This window comes from Momordica charantia (genome assembly GCF_013281855.1).
Source record: "Momordica charantia cultivar OHB3-1 chromosome 11 unlocalized genomic scaffold, Mcharantia_2.0 BLBB01000011.1, whole genome shotgun sequence".
Classification (NCBI taxonomy): Eukaryota; Viridiplantae; Streptophyta; class Magnoliopsida; order Cucurbitales; family Cucurbitaceae; genus Momordica; species Momordica charantia.
Window position 1 is genome coordinate 7,846,416 of NW_028275159.1, and position 19,429 is coordinate 7,865,844.

The 19,429-nt window shown below is 33.1% G+C and overlaps 3 protein-coding genes across 3 annotated transcripts; 1 reads left to right on the plus strand and 2 right to left on the minus strand.

Annotated features, from left to right (window-relative positions):
* Window positions 1–1,891: 1,891 nt before the first annotated feature.
* LOC111010496 (Dynein light chain type 1 family protein) lies at window positions 1,892–3,384 on the minus strand. Its single transcript, XM_088119431.1, has 3 exons — window positions 3,103–3,384; window positions 2,130–2,391; window positions 1,892–2,065 (listed from the first exon to the last, which is right to left on the minus strand). Exons 1-2 carry the CDS (start codon window positions 3,238–3,240, stop codon window positions 2,194–2,196), a joined length of 336 nt encoding a protein of 111 aa, XP_087975557.1. The 5' UTR covers window positions 3,241–3,384; the 3' UTR covers window positions 1,892–2,065; window positions 2,130–2,193.
* A 5,823-nt stretch (window positions 3,385–9,207) lies between these two features.
* On the plus strand, window positions 9,208–12,341 carry LOC111010493 (uncharacterized). The gene is made up of 2 exons (XM_088119391.1): window positions 9,208–9,881; window positions 11,779–12,341. The coding sequence occupies exons 1-2, from the start codon at window positions 9,432–9,434 to the stop codon at window positions 12,136–12,138; spliced, it is 810 nt and encodes a 269-aa protein (XP_087975517.1). The 5' UTR covers window positions 9,208–9,431; the 3' UTR covers window positions 12,139–12,341.
* Window positions 12,342–14,701: 2,360 nt separating this feature from the next.
* On the minus strand, window positions 14,702–17,523 carry LOC111010315 (vesicle-associated protein 4-1). The gene is made up of 7 exons (XM_022283669.2): window positions 17,132–17,523; window positions 16,694–16,764; window positions 15,936–16,017; window positions 15,635–15,753; window positions 15,369–15,446; window positions 15,171–15,290; window positions 14,702–15,052 (listed from the first exon to the last, which is right to left on the minus strand). Exons 1-7 carry the CDS (start codon window positions 17,385–17,387, stop codon window positions 14,993–14,995), a joined length of 786 nt encoding a protein of 261 aa, XP_022139361.1. The 5' UTR covers window positions 17,388–17,523; the 3' UTR covers window positions 14,702–14,992.
* Between the last annotated feature and the right edge of the window lie 1,906 nt (window positions 17,524–19,429).

The window sequence follows — 19,429 nt, forward strand, 5'->3', positions numbered from 1 at the left end:
TAGCTTTTTACTCTTTTGTTCTTAACCTATTTCGTTTTCGTTTAGTTCTTTCGTTTTCTGTTATTTTAAAACATAGTTTACTTCAAGTTTATTCTTAGTTTCCAACTCATTGCTTTTTAGCCGTAAGTTTTGAATTCCACTCAAATTAATTCTGGCTTGTTCATTAATCTTCATCTCTCCCTTTGTCTACTAAGTTTGTAATCATACAAATTTGTGGAATCGACTAAATATTACTCCTCAGATCTCTAAAGATAAAGAGTTAGGGTCAGGTTACAAACTTCTTATTTGCAATTTGTCCTTATTTTACTCTTCTTACCTCATGTCTTCCATTTATAACAATGTTCAATTCTGTTTTTCCTTTAAAGTTACGAGCTAAATTTATTTCCCAAGCCCGATTATGGACAATTAGAAGGTTTTTAAAAGTTCTAAAAAAAAAACTAATGGTCTGTTTGGTTGGAAACTTTGATTCTGTTTTTTTTGTTTTCAAATTCAATGAATTAAATGGATTCAGTGAATACGCGTTTGGTAGTATTTTGGATATTCGTTTTTTAAAACTATTTTCGGATTGTGTGATCCAAACAATAAAAATTCTGAAAATGATTTTTTATGTTTTCAGTGTTTTCAGATTCAGAATTTGAAAATTTTGAAAATGCTGAATTACATTAAAAATAATAAAAACTTTGATAAATATATTATTTCATATTATAAACTCATTTTATATTTGTTAAAATTAAAACATGTAAAATATAATGTATTCTAAATGATATAACATTGTAAAATAACAATTATACAAAATTCATAAAAAAAATGTTAATAAATTAATTAATATAAGTTTAGATTAAACTAAAATTTAGTTTGCAACTACTTCTGGTTTACAAATATATTACTAAACATACATTGAACAATTTTTTAAATTGAGATTCAATTACGAAATATGCTATCAAACACATATTCGAAAACACTGAAAACAAAGAATACATCTGGTTTTTATTGAATCCCTTGTTTTCAAATTTCTGTTTTCTGATTACAACCAGTCTTTAAAAATCCAACAAGGCAAAAGACATTTTTCTTTTCTTTTATCACTTAGGTAGTTTTCTAAAGTTAAAACTTGATTTGGCCCATTGATGTTTTAACCAAACATCAATTCTGAAAAGGTTGATACATTTTTACAACTTTAATGTTTTAACTTTGAAGATAAATACTTTAGACATAAAGATTTCGCTCGGGTAGCCTATACATAAGACCTCAACCTAAGATTACGGTTGGTTTTTATTAAATTAAGTTCAATTTTCTAATAGACATATTAGGGATGGACTTATACCTTCGAAATTACTTACACATAGAGAATATGTAAGATGAAAAATATAGCGAGTGTCTAACGTCTAGTTGGAAAAATTTGATGTATTTTTAGCTAATTCGAACTAACTGAGTTTAGTTTACCGTATTGAGTCTTAAAATATCAAAACCAACACTATCTTTGATATTTGTTACCCAAAAAGTCACCTAAACAAATTTTAACTCTTGACCTATTTTGTATATGTGGACAGAACCACTATCGCGATTATATCGTTCAACAAAAACGTCTTAGTTTAAATTATATGTTTTATAAAACATTTCCAGCCACAAGTCCAATCTGACGGCCATGGCGCTTCTGTGAAAAGGTTTTTGCGCCTACTCCAAATACTTTTTACAAGCCTAATAAAACAACTTCCAATACAAACACATTGTTTTCGATATCTAAATCCATAATAAAGGTTTTCATTTTTTTTTATCTTTTGATATTTCGAACAGTGAATTCGAATTCCCACCTCCACGTGTTGTTGTATTAAAAAAAAACATACACAGTGGTCATTCATTCTCCCAGCTTATTTTAATCCAAAAGAAACAAACCTTATAAATAGTAAAATCCATTCCATTCAATTTCAATAAATGATCCTAAATGGATTGATCTATCAAACACAAGGTTGTATGAGGGCATTCAGTTAAATCTAGAGTTTTGATCCAAATATCTCTCCAAAAAGAGAGACTTTCTTTCTTCAACTACAAGCACACTTTGCATAAACAGGAGAGAGAGAGAGAGAGAGAGAGAGAGAGAGAGAGAGAGAGAGAGAGAGAGAGAGAGAGAGAGAGAGAGAGAGAGAGAGAATTTATATATAAATTTGGGAAATAGAGAGAGAGAGAAGCAATTTTGGTTCATCCTTTGAGAGCCTCCAAAGCAGCAAACTGATCAGTAGGCTCAGTTTGTTGTGGGCCTGCAGAGCCTCTAAAGAGCAAAACTGCAAGGTTTCCAACACAAAAATAGATGAAGCACCCAAAACAATGTGTCACAAATGATCCAAAATCTGTGCCGACTATGCATTGCCATCCTGGCCCATGTATCCTGTCAAATTCCTGCCAAAATTTTCAACCCAAAATCAGCTCCTCGAAACCCCGCTGGGTAACAATTTCGTTTTGAATTTTCGAATTCGAGAAAGTTAACTATCATGGATTCACCTCTCTATCGCTAATGTAAGAGAAACAAGTTAAATACGCATTGGATAGAGGACTAAATCTCATGACAATTATTAAATATTAAAAATCTTTTTAGTTTCTTGATCACCTCCTACTGCGAGCTTGAATCTCCACCACACATGTTGTAATAAAAAAATGTTATTAGATTTGAGATCATACAATGGAGTGCGACTAGTAAGATGATGCATAAACTGGCACGAAATACTCATCCACTAATCAACAATTCCTTCATTCATGCAGTTTTTCTTTCTATGAAGTGGATCAATCTCTTTTTGGCTTTGACCAAACATTTTTCTTGTTGGTCGGCTTATCTTCAAAAAATTTCCTCAAACAAGCTACTTTTAAATCTTATTTTGGGCACTGATTTATTTTCGACATGTACTTTCACTTTTAAAATGTTGATTTTGATCTTTATACTTTAAAATCATGACAATTTTAGTTTGTATTTAGTAAATTAATTCGAAATCTTTTACTACAAATCTATAAAAATATATATTTTATTGCGTGTGGTGTTATGAAATTGAGATGGAAAAAAAAGATTTAAACAAATTTATAATATTTCCCACATGATTTTTGTTTTTAATTTATTACCTTTTTAATGAAACGAGCAATATCTGTGGCTTCAGTGACATCGAAGCTGTCGAGGGCCTTAGCCGCAAGGTCCAGCGCGTCCTGCTGCATCCCCTGCAACATATCCGTCTCTCCGATTATTGCTTTACCTTCCAACATGGCTGCAGCCACCGTCTCCAAAATACAGCACCACGGCGGAGCTGACGGCGGCGGCGGCGGCGGCGGCTCTGGGCGGAGGAGGGGAGGGAGCAGGCCTATTTATATAGAGCTTTAGGATAAACTTTGGCTGGTGCTGGCTCCTGCAAGGTCACCCACGTCAGATCCTCTCTTTGTGGTCACCAATAATACTGTATTGATGCTACAGAATCATTCCATTTATTTCATTTTGATACCGGATAAAAAAAAGGATAAAAAAAGGTCTTGTCGTGATTAAAATCACTGCTAAATCCAAAACTTTTATCGAATAAATTAGGATAGGTTTCAAAATTTTCTGTATGGTCCCGATGCTACTATTTTACTTCTGTGTTGGTTCGGATATAGTTGTACACGTAGATTGTTATATAAAATTGAGACAACAAAGATTGAATTTGAGATTTCGAATTCGAATTTATAGCTTCTTGATAGGAGTGCATATGTCTTTAGCCATTGAATCATGTTCGGTCGGTAACATTATTGTGTAGAGTGTCTTAAAATTTTAAAAATTTTTCAATTACAACTAAAATTATTATTCATAGATTCTAATATCCATCCAATAATTCATAACTCAATAGATAAAGACGTCTTTTACTATCCATAAGATTGATGGTTTGTCCCTTAACTCTTAAGGGTTATTGAACTAAAAATAAAAAGGTGTTGGCATCTAGGGTTCGGCAATAATGATATTTAGTGAAAATTGTCGAAATTTTTATCAAATTAAGAGACTAAATTATACGTAATTATCAAGATTAAATTTATGGGAACACTTTTGTCTATGATGTTTCGGCTTGGTTTTTATTTGGTCCATGAATTTAAAAACCCATTATATTTGGTACATGAAGTTTGAAGTTAGTACTTGATTGGTCCCTGAATTTTGAATTTTGACTCTAATGATCAGTCTCTGAATTGTTTTTTTTACGATTAGTTGACTTAACGAAATGATAATGTGGCAGTTAACATATATATGTTGACTAACTTTGACTGATGTGTGTTTTTTAAATGAATTGACAAATTTTATTAGTGACATTCTTCTCTCTTCCTCTTCCTCCCTCCCTTCTCTTCTCTTTCCTTTCTTCCACTCTTTCAACAACTTCAGACCGTATGTTAATTTATGTTAATTGTTGTATCATTATTCTGTTACGGAACTAACAGTCAACTCAACTTATGGATTAATTACAAACCAAACTCAAATTTCAAGGACCAATTTAAAAACTAAATTCAAACTTCAGACCAAATATGTCACTCTTTGAAACTTAACACTTAAATCTTAGATACTAAAAATGACGATATTTAAAATTCGGTGAGCATACAAAAACCAAATTCAAAGGGATTGAAAATGTATTTTACTCTTAAATATATAAATTAACATGTATTGTTCTCTTTACAAGTGGACCATTTTCGGCCATAAGAGTTGGTGCTAAAATAATGGACAAGATTGGTGGGCACGATGGGCTTGTGGAATAAAAATTACCAGGAATTTATGGTCCAGATTCAACTCTTGCTTCTGCACTGTGGTCCTTCAGTAAGATTCTGACACGTGGCATTTGTCGAAATTTCTCTTATGTTTATCGTGGAGGAAAAAAACCCCAAATCAAATTAGTTATGGTTTAATAACTATTTTGTTTTTTATTAAGTCTTAACTAATTTTTAAAGAATAATAAATTTAAACTTTTTTTTTAGTTATTAAAATTTGGGTTAGATTTTTTTTTTAAATAAAATAAATAAACATGAAGTAGTGCTTATAAATTTAATTTAAAAGAATATAAAATTAAAAATAAAATAGATATTAATTGAGGGGTGTAATTAAATTTCTCTCAATATGTATGTATAGTTTAATTGATTAATGTTAGACTATGGTTACTTGAGGAAAATAGAAACAAGAGGGAATGAGAATCAGTTCTTCCTCGTTTTTTATTCATGTTATATGCTAACTTTATAAAATCATGAAAATTGATGTTTTATTTATGAGATTCACCAAAAAAAAATAATAATAATTTTTTAAGGACGGGGATAGGTTTATTCTCAATCTCTCATTTTTGTGTTACTCAACATGTATGTGGGGGCACAACTCAAATGAATCGAGGACGAGATAAGCACGATAGATTCATTCATGATTGACGACCCCTTAAAAGCCCAATTCGGCAACGATTGGAAAATACAGATACCGCTAACGTAAAATCTATTGAATACTGTGATACGAAGTGTCGGAATGATAGGACAATACTTCCAAAGCTCTCTTATAAAAGGGCAAAGTCCTCGCAAAAGTACTACACGTTCGACTCAACACCAGCTCAGATTGAGTATAAAAACTTAACTTTTAGAGTGTACGTGGTCGAGAACCACACCAGTCCTGAGTTTTGTGCAGAAATAATTATCTCGACTGATAGGACATTCACCTCGAATCAAAAGTCGCTTGTCACCTCGTCCAGAACTTTGCGTCAACCCATATTATTAAAAAAATAATCTTATTTCATATTGTTGACGGCAAATTCCGGAGAGGTCCATGTGTCCCTTGGAAGGCTAACTTCGCCTGAAAACAAATGAGCATGTAACCAGAAAACTCGACACCGGTGCGGTGTCCCGCCTAATGACCTCCAACGCTTAAGTCAGTAATCGGAGTAGTGAATAAGAAAGAGATACCTAAAGTATTAGTGATGAGTTTTTCACTTACTTGGTGAAGGTGAGGGTCCTTCCTTATATAGGCTTGGATGGCCGACCAGGGAGGACGAAGGTTGGGATGACAGGGGCACGTCGCGAGGTACAGTACTTGTCAGGGATGTACGTCCTAACAACAGGTGAGTGGTGTCTCCGCCTGCAGGCTGTGAGTCTATTACCTGCCGGTGGCAAGTTGTGGGCTCGGCGTGCTCCCCATACCGTGAGAGTGGAAACACGTCTTTCCTACCATCGCAGCGTACGGTGTATAACTGTCCATGATCCCATCCCTTTATGAGGGGGACACGCGTCATGCTCGGATTTACCCTCAACACATATTATTTTTCTTTTTATATCGAATAAACGAGACTTAAAGATTTTTATTTATAGATCTTAGTCTTTCTATTATCAAACACAACTTGTATGTAAGGCATTAATCCCTCTTTCAATCAAATCGTCTGGGGTAGGTCGATTTTTTTGATAAAGTGACACGTGGATGGGGCAAAAGTCATAAAATTTTTTTAGGGAGGAGTAAAATTTTACGTTATGACTTTTTTATATATATAATATTTCAATTTTAAAACTTTCAAGGGACAAATTAAAGGAAAATTACAAATTTTGTACTATTTTACCTATACTTTTTCAGCTCACCCCTCATTCCTTCCTTATGAATCAATTCCTCCAACTTACATTCTCTATATTACTGCAGCTGCTGACACAGAGTTAGTCGATGTTTATTCCACAGATACCGTCATTGTTTCTTCTCCGGGAAAAGAAGTGTTCACGACCCGGACAAATGAGAGAGATTCTAAGTCTATCCATGTAGTATGAGATTGTATATAGTGAAAAAAAAATTTTAAATGAATTATATAAGTGTAACTTATATAGATAAAGTAATTTTTTTTTCTTTTCTTTTTTTGTCGATTCGAACTTAGTTTAACGGTAATTGGCTCATGTTCTTGACCAAGAGATCATGACTCATGCATTTGAATTCTCCCGTCCCTTTGTTCTACTAAAAAAAGTGATTTTTTTTCTTTTTAAAAAATCTAATAGATTAAACTCAACCCTAAAGCGTATTTGATTTGATTTGGAGTAAGATTATGTTGGAAGTTATTTATAGGAAGAATGTTAAGTGATCAAGATAGCATCCTTCCAAAATACTCTGGTTAGTTTGTAAGAACAATCTTCAACCACCTGAATTGAATTTGTAATTTTTTTTTCTCTTTTTCTTGAAAAAGAGAAACGAAAAACATGTCTTGTCTTGCCTGTTTGGCTCAATTTTTTTTTTCAATAATAATAAAAGTTTTGGATGTGCAACCACCATGGCGTAAAAAAAAGTGAAAAAAATTTAATAAATAAATACACTACAGCTCATTGATACTAATTTCTTTTTTCTTTGGATTGCAATAAGCCAGCTACCTTTTTTTCTTAGAATATAATAGGCCAGCTACTCAAGATATTGATATGTTTTCTCAAAGGCAGCAGCTTGTTCATTTGATCTTTAAATAAATTAACACCCTAGTTTGAGACGAGCCTACGCTTCATAATAATTTAATTCAGTCCTGTTTGTCAAAACGAACATAACTTAGTAGTAATTGACATATATCTCAAAGTTAGAGGTTTTGTTCAATCCCTCATTCCCACATTGTATGAATTGATCTTGTTTAGTAATATTTTTCTTTATTACATAAAGTTATTTATTTTGTTGTCCACTTTTTTAAGGAAAAAAAACCCAATTATGCTATGACCAGAGTTATTTTTAGTTTATTTTTCAAAATAATTAGTAATTTTAAAAGGTGTGAAGTAGCAGTCTAAGTTGAAAAATGAGCATGAGACTGATAATTATGTTATAACCAAAATACAAACAATGTTACCTAACTTTGATATATTAGTAATTTAAAAAAGGCGTGCAACTTGATTAATTTTACGAGACAATCAAATTAATTTTTAAGTAACTAACCATACTCGATAAATTTATAATATTGTCAATAAATATTTTTTTGTAGTTAAAATTTTTTTATTATATTAAAGATAAACTACAAATTCCTCCTCAGGTGCAAATTGTTGATGCCAATTAAGTACAGCCCAGTTAATTAAGACATTATACCTTTTTTTTTAGTACAACATGTGAGGGGAAGGGATTACCGCTAAGCTATACTCACTTTGACAATTAAGACATTATACATCTGTCTTAAAGTTAGAACATTCGATAATTGAAGTTCCACTATCTCACACTATTTGTTGGAAGATATATATATTAATGGTTGGATATATATAATTTTTTTTCTTTTTAATTAAGAATTATAATAAACGTTTTATCTATTCAACTACGTTCTGATTGGTACCCCATACACGGACCTTTAACATAGCAACAAATGTGATTTTCGCTACTAAATTTTATCCAATCTGTTTTTTACATGTAACATAATGTGTATATGCTAAAAAATATGTTATATTCAAACAGTAAAATCATAATTATATGATATAAATGTCTTAATTCGTTGAACATATGAATAAATTAACCTAGTAGTTTAAGCTCAAGCTTGATAAAAATTTAATTTACGGCCCTACAATTTGATAATAATTTGACATTTTCTTTAAAATGTCTCATATATACCATTGTGCGAAAGTTTGGTAGCATTCCAAATATATTACACAAAGTTGCCACCCAACTCATGAAATGAGTTTGATATTGTAAGAGACTAAGAAAAATAGTAATTTAGGTATTTATCTATATTTTATTTTACTTTTAAACAATTGATGACATGGTTTCAACTTTTAATTACATACATCAACTTATTAATACGAGCATGTCTTCAAACTAAATTTATTAGAAAGGAGTATTATGTACCTAAAAATTAGGTGGCGAAAATAATGTACGAAAGACCAAAATAGTTACTTATTACTGTCTATATATATATATATTAAAATAAGAAACAATATACATTTATTCGGTGTCCTCCACGTGGCAGTGTCATTTTATGCCTCTAATTTTAAAACGTCTATTTTAATCTTTTTGATCCATGTATTTTTTAAAAATGACCCATTTATTTTTATTTTTATCAAATTTTTAGAATAACAGGCTACTCAATAATTTTTTTTTATTGAGATGTAGCCTTAAATTTGTATTAAAAAATTTCTATAAATTAGTGATAACATTTTGCAAACAGGACAGTGACCAAAATGATCTTTTTTAAAAGTAAAATTACGAAAACCAACATGTTTAGAAGTATATAAATCATAATAAACAAAAATAAATCAAAATCTGAAGGCAGGTATTTTAACATAGAAAAAGAAAAAAGAGAGAAAAAATGGGGGTCGGTGTTGCTTGGTTGGGGTGTGGTTAACAACAAACAAATTGTTCGGCCCCATTTTCTCTCCACCGTCGAAATCTCTGACAACCTCTCTCATATTACATCTCCCATTTCTCTCTCTCTCCTCTCACATCTCTCTCTCTCTAATCTCTCTCATCTTTCTCTCTCTCTGCAAATTTCTCCGCCACCATGGTGCGCTGTCTGTTCACATGCTTCGGCAAAAGCGACGGCGTGGCCCCCAACGACAACGCGACGGCGGAGGAGAATGGGCACGGCGGCGGCGGCGGCGGAGGAGCTGTCCTGGTGGAGCTGTTCTCGTCGCAGGGCTGCACCACGTCGCCGGAGGCGGAGGTGCTGATCTCGAGACTGGGGAGAGGGGATTTCGCGGCGGAGGGGGCGGCGGCGGTGGTGGTGCTGGCGTTCCACGTGGACTACTGGGATTACATGGGCTGGAAGGACCCATTCGGGACCAGTCAGTGGACCGTCCGACAGAAGGCTTACGTGGAGTCGTTGGGCCTCGATACCATGTTTACCCCTCAGGTTATTGTTCAGGGCCGGGCCCAGGCTGTCGCTAATGACCAAAATAGCCTTCTCGGTATGATCAAAAGCGCTCCTACATTCCCTGGTCCCACCTTTCAGGTAACCTTAATTACCTTTATTACCCTTCCTTCCGGTAATTAGAATCTCTGATCTCTTGGTTACGATAGATTAGGTAGTTTGTGAGTTGCCATCACATCATTTTTGCTGATTTTTTTTTTTTTTCATTTTGATTATTATACTTTATATGGGTTGATTTTAGTTTTTATATTTAAAATTTTATTCACTTTTAATTTTTATATTTTTAAAACGTCCTTGTAATCCTTATAGTTTAAAAAAGTTATCGATTTAGTATGGTTTATAAACCCAACAGAAACTTTTTAATATAAATTTATGACTATATTTGAGAAATTTTATGAGTGATGTATAGTACAAAATAGTTACTTTTTAAAATATAGGGATAAAAACGGTGGTTTAAAAAGAACCAAAACTAAAAATGTAGGATAAAAAAATAATATTAAAATTTGTATTTTTTTAAAAAATATACAATATTACAAATATGAGGTGGATGCAGGGCTTCCTTTGATTTGTGAAAAAAATGTTACCTCACTGTAAACTTATTTTATCCTACTTTATTGTATCATTAGTGTTATGTCATGACAAATTGCGATTACTGATTCAAACTAGATCTATCAAAATCTAGTGATGTAATGGAAAGATTTTAAGTTAAATTATAAGTTTTGTTATTCACTGCCAAAGTTATATCGGTTTAATTTTTGTATTTTAACCAGTTTCTAATTAGTTTTTAATTAGTTTTTAATTTTTAAATTTGAAAAAAAAAACTATAATAGATCCTTATACCTTTATGTGTGTTTTTTTTAGGAGTGTGTGTTTTTTTAGGACAACAAATATGAGGATTAAGAATTGAAACTCGGAACTAAGGAGGAATTTGAAAGGAGCATTACTTGTAACTCATAAGATTAATACTTATACAGCATGCTTAATCATATTAGTTAAGGATACTAGACGAGGTGATTTGAAGCATAATCAACATTTTATGACATGAACATTAGACTAATGGTGTTAATGACAAAGACTTAAAAAGAAATAAAATTTAAAGTTCACGTCTCTATTAGAATCTTTATAAAATAGATGATTAGATAGATAAAATCATGAAATTTTAGGAACTTATTGAAAAATTTGTAAAGAATAGGAACACAACTCTGGATGGTATAGGACCAAAATTTTAATTCTCTTTAAATAAATTTAAAATTATTAATATTAATATCATGTCTTTTATATTTTGTGGATATTTCTTTGATCCATTTTTTTGTACGATATTATTAAAATATCTGTATCAAATCGATGGACATATGAAAATTATGTCGATGAAAACTTATTAGCTTGCTTATGAGACTAATTAAAAATTTATGAGTTTGGTTGGTAATATGAAAATAGAAATTTGAAAACATGAATATTATAGTTGTATTTCTTGTTATTTGAAAATTGAGTCTCAATTTAAAAAAAAAAATTGTTTTAACATGTTTCAATAATATATCTATAAATTAGTTTTAGTTGCCCAATAAATACTTATTTCAATCTAAAATAATATTAATTACACTTTTGTTCTAAATTAACATGTTTTAATTCTAACAAAAATTAAATGAGTTAATAACACGAAATAATATATTCATGAAAGTTTCTTGTTGAAAAAAATACATTTTTGAGAGATTTAAGGTAGGTATCAATTTGTTTCTTGAAATTTCGAAATAATACTTTTTATTTCAATTATTAAATGTGTCAATTTGATTATAAATTTCAAAATAAACGTTTTTAATCGGTCTGAATATTTATTGTAAAGAGTCTCTGAGCATTCTTTGATCATTAATTGGCTCAACAAAAATATCACGTTAAAAAAGTCCCATCACCGTCACGTCATTTTTCCGTCACCGTTATAAAGTTTGACGAGTGTGAAATCAATTTGTTTGTTCAACTTCAGGCGACGTTTCAGAGGCCAACAACGGACAGCCTGCAGGTGTCGCTGACCGGAGCATTGAGGACGAAGGTGGAGGGGGATGGCGCCGCCGTGATGGTGGCGCTGTACGAGAGCGGGCTGGTGACGGACTGCCCGGCCGGCGAGAACAAAGGGCGTGTGCTGGCGAACGATTTCGTGGTCCGGAGGCTGGAAAAGCTATGCTCTCTGAAAGACACCTCCGCCAAGAAAACGGTCACCGGCAGCGTCGCCTTCGCCCTCTGGGACAGCTTCAACGCCGCCAAGTGCGGCGTCGCCGTCTTCGTTCAGAACAATTCGCACCACATTTTCGGTTCTCAGAGCTTTCAATTGCCCGACGATATCTGAATTATTATTCTGATCCGGCCGCCTTCTGTAATTCCCTGTTGCTCGTCGCCCATTTTTATGTACAGGATGTGTTAAACTCTTAGATTTATTTGTTTGATTTCATTTCTTTTTTTAAAACAAAAATAGTTGTTTTTTGTTTTGTTTTGTTTGTGCTTTTCTATTATTATTATTATTATATTATTATTGTTATTGCTTTTCGAAAATGGTGTGTTTTATGTGCGAGATTCGAGACATATTCTTCTAACTGAGAAATTTGCATACGTATTATCAATTTTTTTCTGGTCGGATTTGGTGCTAGAAAAATATTTAGGTGATCACTAAGTGTTAAAAAGAAAAAAAAATAAAAGATTAGACTATTTATCTGATTGTTAATTGGTTTTGAGATGAAATTTCATGAATATGGTATTAGAGTCTAACCATTCAAACGAAATAGGGAAGAAAATCAAATTTTTACTGATAGTTTACCCGAAAGTTCGTGGAGACTACCCAACACCAAAGTATTCTATTCAAGTTCTTGAGAGTTGAAATCTATAAGTGGGCTAAAAAAAAGTTTCAGGGCAAATTAATTTTGGTGTAGTTTCTATTTGGTATGTGGGATTTGAAAAGTGACATTTTTGGGTTATGAAGTTTGCATGTCTTGTTTATATTTGGTCTTTGAGTTTCAAAAGTGACACTTCTTAAACATGAGATTTAGTTATTGTTTTTATTTGTATTGGATCTTTGAGTCAAAAGTGACACTAGAGATTTTGGGTTTGACTTCTATTTGACCCCGAACTGATCATTAGTCGACTTAATGGAAAGGTGCGTGTGATAGTTAACATGGATGTTTTCAAAATTGACACTTGTAGTCTCTAATATTTGAATTTGGTTTCTATTTAATCCTTGGCTTTTAGTTCTTTTAACGAAAATATAATGTAGTAGTTAAGATGATTACGTGAAATTATTGACCCCATGTCATTGTCATTGGGTCCGCCATTCTTCTTAACCCAATTGAAGTGTCCTAAAAGAGGTTGATGACCTTGTCATCTCGTCGTTGGACTTACTTCAATATGTTAACTATTATGTTATATTTCCTTTAGATCAACTAATGGTAAACTCAACTCATATATGAAGTCTGAATCTTATGGACCAAAAATTTTGCTTTATTTTGAAGCCTTAGAGATCAAATAGAAACATAATCCAATCAAGAACCAAATATAGGAACCAAGTTTAGATGTCGAGAACCGAAAGCCTAAATCTGTTTAGGCAATAGTATTTTTCCACCACTGCCTTCTTCCTCGTTTTCTTCTAATCGTCTTTGGTCTTCTAGAGCTTGAAATGAATGGGGTCTATGGATGTTGAACCCTCGTGTTTGTGCTTCCTTTACTTCTTCCAAAACCTTGTTTTGCGAGGAAAAAGAAGAGAAACCAAGTTGAATCAATGAAAAGTTCGTTTGAAAGAAAAAAAAGTGGGGTTCTAGCGAGAGCAAGATGGGAGATGCTGAGAGCAAAAGCTAGATGAGAGAGTTTTAAAACAAATGAGGGGCAAAGGGGCGTAATTTCACATTGGCCGTAAAATCAGCTTAAATATATTTGGACCAAATATTTTTAAATATTAATTTTTTTTAAATAATAATGAGTTGTCAAATATCTAGCGACGAATCGAAGAAGGTTCCTCCTCAAGAATCGTATTTTCTCAATATTTTTAGGCATTCAATCGATATAAACTCGCGTTTGTAAGAAAATATTATGCACTTCAAACTCCAAAAGCTTATTTGAGGAAATTGTAAGTAATTTTTTATATCAAAGTATGTTAGGGAAAAAAAAAGTAATGTATCGTATTCTATTATTATATGAAGTGTTAATTTGGGTCAAAGATACTTTGTAATTAAAGAGGTACGTATAAGTACAATAAACATTTGTATAATTAATACATTCAAGTCCACATGTTTTAGAAAAATTCCATAAACAAAGGTAAATCTTTCTGTTAATTTATTTTATGGAAATTACACTAAATGACCGAAAACAAATATATATTGAGCCAAATATTTTGTTTTCCCAAAAATTACACCTTTAGTTGGTCTCACGGGATTGTATAAATTTGCAATTTATAGCATTTTTTGTAAAATTTTAAACTCCAGTGCTATATATACACATATCCTTTTGTGCTATTTTTATAAATTTCTCTTTATATTGACCCAATATCCATAGCATTGGATTAGTTAGATTATTTTAGTTCAACAAGGTGCGAAAATTTGAACCTCTAACCTTTAAGGTGGTAAGGAAGTGTAGAAAAGTTATTGGTATCCAGTCAACGAGTCTCGGATTTTATATCTATTTAATTTCTAAAATCTTTATAAAGATGTAAAATCTTCAAAGTAATTACAAAAGCTCCAAACGAGAGAGATGCCATATTCTCCAAAATTTGAAATTCGAGCCTAAGCCATGAATATTAGAAGCTTCACTTCACCTTGAGCTCAAAATATTGAATTTTTGGCAATACAAACATCCTTTTTCAACACAATAATTGTACAACTTATCAATCCAAAAGTTGTTAAAAATAATATAGAGAAAACAAAAATCAATTGAGCCACGGAACCATATATTCATGTAGTGATCATAAGCTGAGGTGATTGATGTGTAGCACATTTATTTTCAAATGCAAAATTCATTCATTATCTACAACGAGCAGCATTCGACTTTTGATCTAAGTTTCTTGCTGCTCATTTCCTAAGTAATGACATCGACATCGACATCGCTTGATGAACTTTCCAACTAACGACTTCTTTCATCTTCCAGATACCCAGGGCTTCAAGATGACAATACCTGTACAATGTGACCCTCGAAATGAGCGTAGTGAAATGGTGAATCTCACTTTACACGGAGTCTACTGCTCCGACTTGTTGACGAGCAAGGTATTTCTCCCTTCGTTCCTTCTGAATGGTCCGAAAACGAAAACCAGAAGATAATGAATAAGATCATTACGGGAATATAAGATGAGCAAAACACTGAAAATACTAGTTGAAAAGCATTATCAGTATCAGATCATCATACCCATTCATCTATCACAAGACCTTCCCCCACAACTTGGGGACCTGTTTCTACTGGAGGTTTCTTGCGTGCTTCGAGTGCAGCCTCGGCTTCGGCCAGTTGACGTTTCAGTTTTTCAAGAGCCTAAGAGAGCAAAATGCATTTAGTTTTCACTCTCTCCAGTGCAGAAAGAACAAGCCTGTGTGCATTGGTTTTACTTACAGCACTAGGACGTTCTGCATCTACAAATACGACCCGCAATATCCGCTCTATCGTTACTTGGTCCTTCTGTTCATCAAACTGAAAATTTTGCAGAACAAAAGTACATGTCAACATCAAAAAATTTGACAACGAAATCAAACTTTCACAATTGAACATTGAACTGTCAAATACATTGTCTATATTTCATAACAGAGAGCCACAGAGAGTTAACCAACCTCAGAACAGTATGGATAACAAAATAAATGGCAATTTAAACCGACACTCACCAGCTCGGGTGCGTATTCTGTTCCTCCTTTCACTTTAAGGCTCATGATCTTAAACTTAATTTTGCTCTTCTGATCCATTGCCTTTTCATTATTCTCAGGCTGCTCCACAAATCTGAAGACTGTTCAACAGATGAAGCAATTGAATTACACTTGTGTTGATAGATACTGATTGTACCAAAACAAAACTAAGAATTCCATGAAAAGGAAGAAATTAAAGTACGCTAATGAATTCAAAATATAATCTATACCCTTACAATTACCACAAAAAAGTTCAACAGAAAAGGTGGGAAAAAAAGATTACCAGTAGCAATAACATTTTCTCCAGGAGCCAGAATGCCACCAGGAGGCCGCATATAACAACTCTTTGGTGCTGTAGTTTGGAACTGAATAATGATGGAGAGAACAATTAGAATGATATTACTCACACTTTTAAGTAAAATCATAGCCAATTAATAGTTCACATTTAGTTTGAAATGGCATTCAAACAAGTATGCAGTTCTCCAGCCTTCACCTGGCTCACCGATAATGTCAAGTTCCGTTTGAAAAACCGAAGAAAAAGGAAATACTGAGAAAATTCAGTGAAATCGTTGTCGGTGGAGGATTTAACTTTTGGATGAAAATATTCACAGATTTGAGAAAATCAAGTAGAGAAAATCAAGTAGACCTCCCTGAGCTAAAACTGCTCAGAGACAAACAATTATTAGGTGCTGTCTCCCTCCATCTTGGATCAAACTATCGTTTAATAAAGTTTTCAGAAGCATTGATTAGACAAACCAGATAAAATGCATAAACATACATGGTATTAGTTCAGAAACAGTACTTGGAAGTTGGGAGATCAGCAAAATCTAATCACACTGTCGTTGTTTCAAAGTAGAGTAATAACAGAAAAAGAAAAATCATAAGAACAGAATCACATGCATCGATGTTTCAGTCGAGCGTTTGCCGTACGCTTGGATTGTTGGGACTTAAAAAGTAAGAAATGGATATAAGAATAATAAAAAAGAACAAAACGTGAAACGTGAAAGTAGGCCTTCGATGGGACAAAAACTAAAGTAATACCTTGAAAGCTACATGGGATCTGCTCGTATTCTTCAACCTGATGGCGCTCTTCACCTGCTTCCCGGGCTCATCTACAGAACAACCAGCAAATAATACAGCGTTAAGATAAGAATGAAGAAATCAATGCAAATTCTGGACAATAATTGCAATTCCTCTGTTTCAAGTCATGTGAAATTCTTTTTGCGAATGGTATCCAGAAAATCCAGAACATAAAAAAGCTAAATATTCTAATCCGAACGAGCATAGTTTTATCTCGCATTATCAAATTGAATATTGAAAGCTTGCTAGCGGCTTAAACACCGCAATTCCAGTAGAAGAACCTTGAAAAATCTAATTCCGATTCGAATTGAACACTGCAATTCAATAACAGCGAGACCTCCGAATTCAATTCACGAACCTAAAAAATCAGAAATAGAGGCTCCAAACAACAAAACTTACATGGAAAGAACAAACAATTGTTAGGATCAAGCCGGAGCCTACGCCGAGGAGGCAACAGCGACTTCGCCACAGACGACACCGTCTTGGACGACGACGAAGATTTCGTATGATTCGCCGCCGCTCCGTTTCTGCGGCTAGGGCCATGGCTACTATGGTGAAGGTTCTGAGTCGACGACGTATGCCCCGATTGCCAAATTGGACAGAGCCTGAAGAGCTTCACATCATTGTGCGGCTTGCGACGGTCGGCGACGGCCATGGCGATCACCAGAAGAACACTATTGACATTAAATTTTCCGGCCAAAAAGAAAAACTTCACCGGTCGGCAGCGGGCGGTGGCGGAGAGAGCGGACACGAGAGGCGAATGTAAATACGACGGAATTTCCTTTTGGTGTCCGTGCGGGAGGGACACGTGGCGGACGGAGAATGCGTCAGGCTGTTCGTGCAATTATTACGAATCCGTGCTGCTCTGAGTTGTAATATTTTTTGGGATGAGATGGAATTGTTTCGGAGATAATTTAACCCACGCGAATTTAATAGCGCGTGTGTTGCACGTCCGATTTTTCTCCTTTGAGTTGGGGTTTCTTTTCTGCCACGCGCTCACAAGCGCTTGAACGACTGAGGCAACAAATATTCGTTACAACCGCTCCAAGGAACTGACACTATTACCAGGTAATTTTGATTAATTTAAGTATTTATTAAACATGGTTGCAAGTCAACTGTTTTTTTTAGTAAATTATGTACTTAAAATAACTATTTTTTTTATCTATTTTTTTTTCTTTCAAAGTGGGTTGGAAGATGTATTATGCTATTAAAGTAGCTGTAATGATTTTGGTGTCAGAGTTGTTCAATCTATCTAACAGAAAAGAAGGCCTCCAAAGTTATGATTTTTTAGAGTAGAGAATTATTAGAATGATTCTTATTTTCTAGTTCAACTATATTTGTTAGTTTAGTTGAGTTTTTCAATTTTAAACTCAAACTAATTTGAGCATTAGAATGCCTGATTTTTGGCAGATATCAGTGTCGTAGTTTTTGTCTTGTCGATTAATCACGATTTTGCTCTGCATCACCACCTCCATGTTGACATGTTCAAGACTAACCAAAACTATTAGAGATCAATTAGTTGAATTTTAAACTATGAATTTTCAAATTTGTTTCATTTGGCTCTTTCAATTGTCAAAATGTCTTATCTTAATTATTTACAAACTTTCAAAAAGTATTTTTCAATCTCTAAACTTTCAAGATCTTTTTTTTTCATAAATTTTCAAAATGATAACTTTGATCCTAGAAATTTGTAGTTAATGTTATTTTATCATTAATTTCAGATCTCACTAAAATCTTGTGGCTGGTTGAAGAAATTTAGCGGTTGAAAGATACATGCATGTGGCAGTTATCTCAAGTGAGTAGGGATGCCAATTTTTATGCTCATTCTATTGGGATGAGAGAAGGGAAAGTAAGAGTTGGAATTTCTCGTTTACCTAGTTGGCTGACTACCTTTGCCAATAAAGACGTTTATTTGCTTTAATAAAGTCTTTTTCTTCCAAAAAAATTTACTTGATAACTTGATAAAGTGACTTCAAATATGTATACTAATACGCTGGTATGGTATGATGTATATTGGGGTCTCATAGATTGATTAACGTAGGTACTATATTAAATGTCTATAATTATAGTCATGACTAAAAAAAACTAAAGTTGGAAAGATTTAAAATTGAAGGAAAAAGTTATTAATGGTAATCTTTTGAAAATAGTGGCGCGTGGGATGGAGGGGAAAGATGAGAGATGAGAAAGAGAGTAGGGGAGGAAGTAATGATAATAAATGATGGGAAGAGAATTTGGTAAAGAAAAATGGAGGGAAAATTCGTACGCCAATTAAAATGGTCGGCTGCCCCTATAGGAGTTTGGTGAAAAGTTGTTGGTCGATTTGTTAGGAATTTAATTGGATGAGTAATGATGGAAATAAAATGCTTGAAGTTGACATCTTTGTAACTTGATAAATATCACTGTATCAATAATAAGTTTTAAATACTATTTTAATTTAGTCCATAATTAGCCGTCGTACATTAACTTTTTTAATAATTTACTTTTAAAATATTTTTTTTTTATTTTTCTGATCATTTATTTTTAAAATAATTATTTCTGTTTTTTTTTTTGAATATTTTTTGAATAAGGTCCAACTTCAAGCCTCAAAAGAGGAATATATGTCAATTATTTACTAGTAAACGTAGTTTACTGATCATTATTAATATATTTTTAAAAAATTATCATCTATAAATGAGGGTGATGCTTTAAATAGTTTTT

Coding starts and splice junctions, on each gene's coding strand:
- LOC111010496 (XM_088119431.1), bottom strand. CDS start 3,240: ATGTTGGAAGGTAAAGCAATAATCGGAGAGACGGATATGTTGCAGGGG. Junction 2,392..3,102: donor TTGCTCGTTTCATTAAAAAG/GTAATAAATTAA, acceptor AAATTTTGGCAG/GAATTTGACAGGATACATGG.
- LOC111010493 (XM_088119391.1), top strand. CDS start 9,432: ATGGTGCGCTGTCTGTTCACATGCTTCGGCAAAAGCGACGGCGTGGCC. Junction 9,882..11,778: donor TCCCTGGTCCCACCTTTCAG/GTAACCTTAATT, acceptor GTTCAACTTCAG/GCGACGTTTCAGAGGCCAAC.
- LOC111010315 (XM_022283669.2), bottom strand. CDS start 17,387: ATGGCCGTCGCCGACCGTCGCAAGCCGCACAATGATGTGAAGCTCTTC. Junction 16,018..16,693: donor GATCCCATGTAGCTTTCAAG/GTATTACTTTAG, acceptor ATCATTATTCAG/TTCCAAACTACAGCACCAAA. Junction 15,291..15,368: donor ATGCAGAACGTCCTAGTGCT/GTAAGTAAAACC, acceptor TTGCTCTCTTAG/GCTCTTGAAAAACTGAAACG.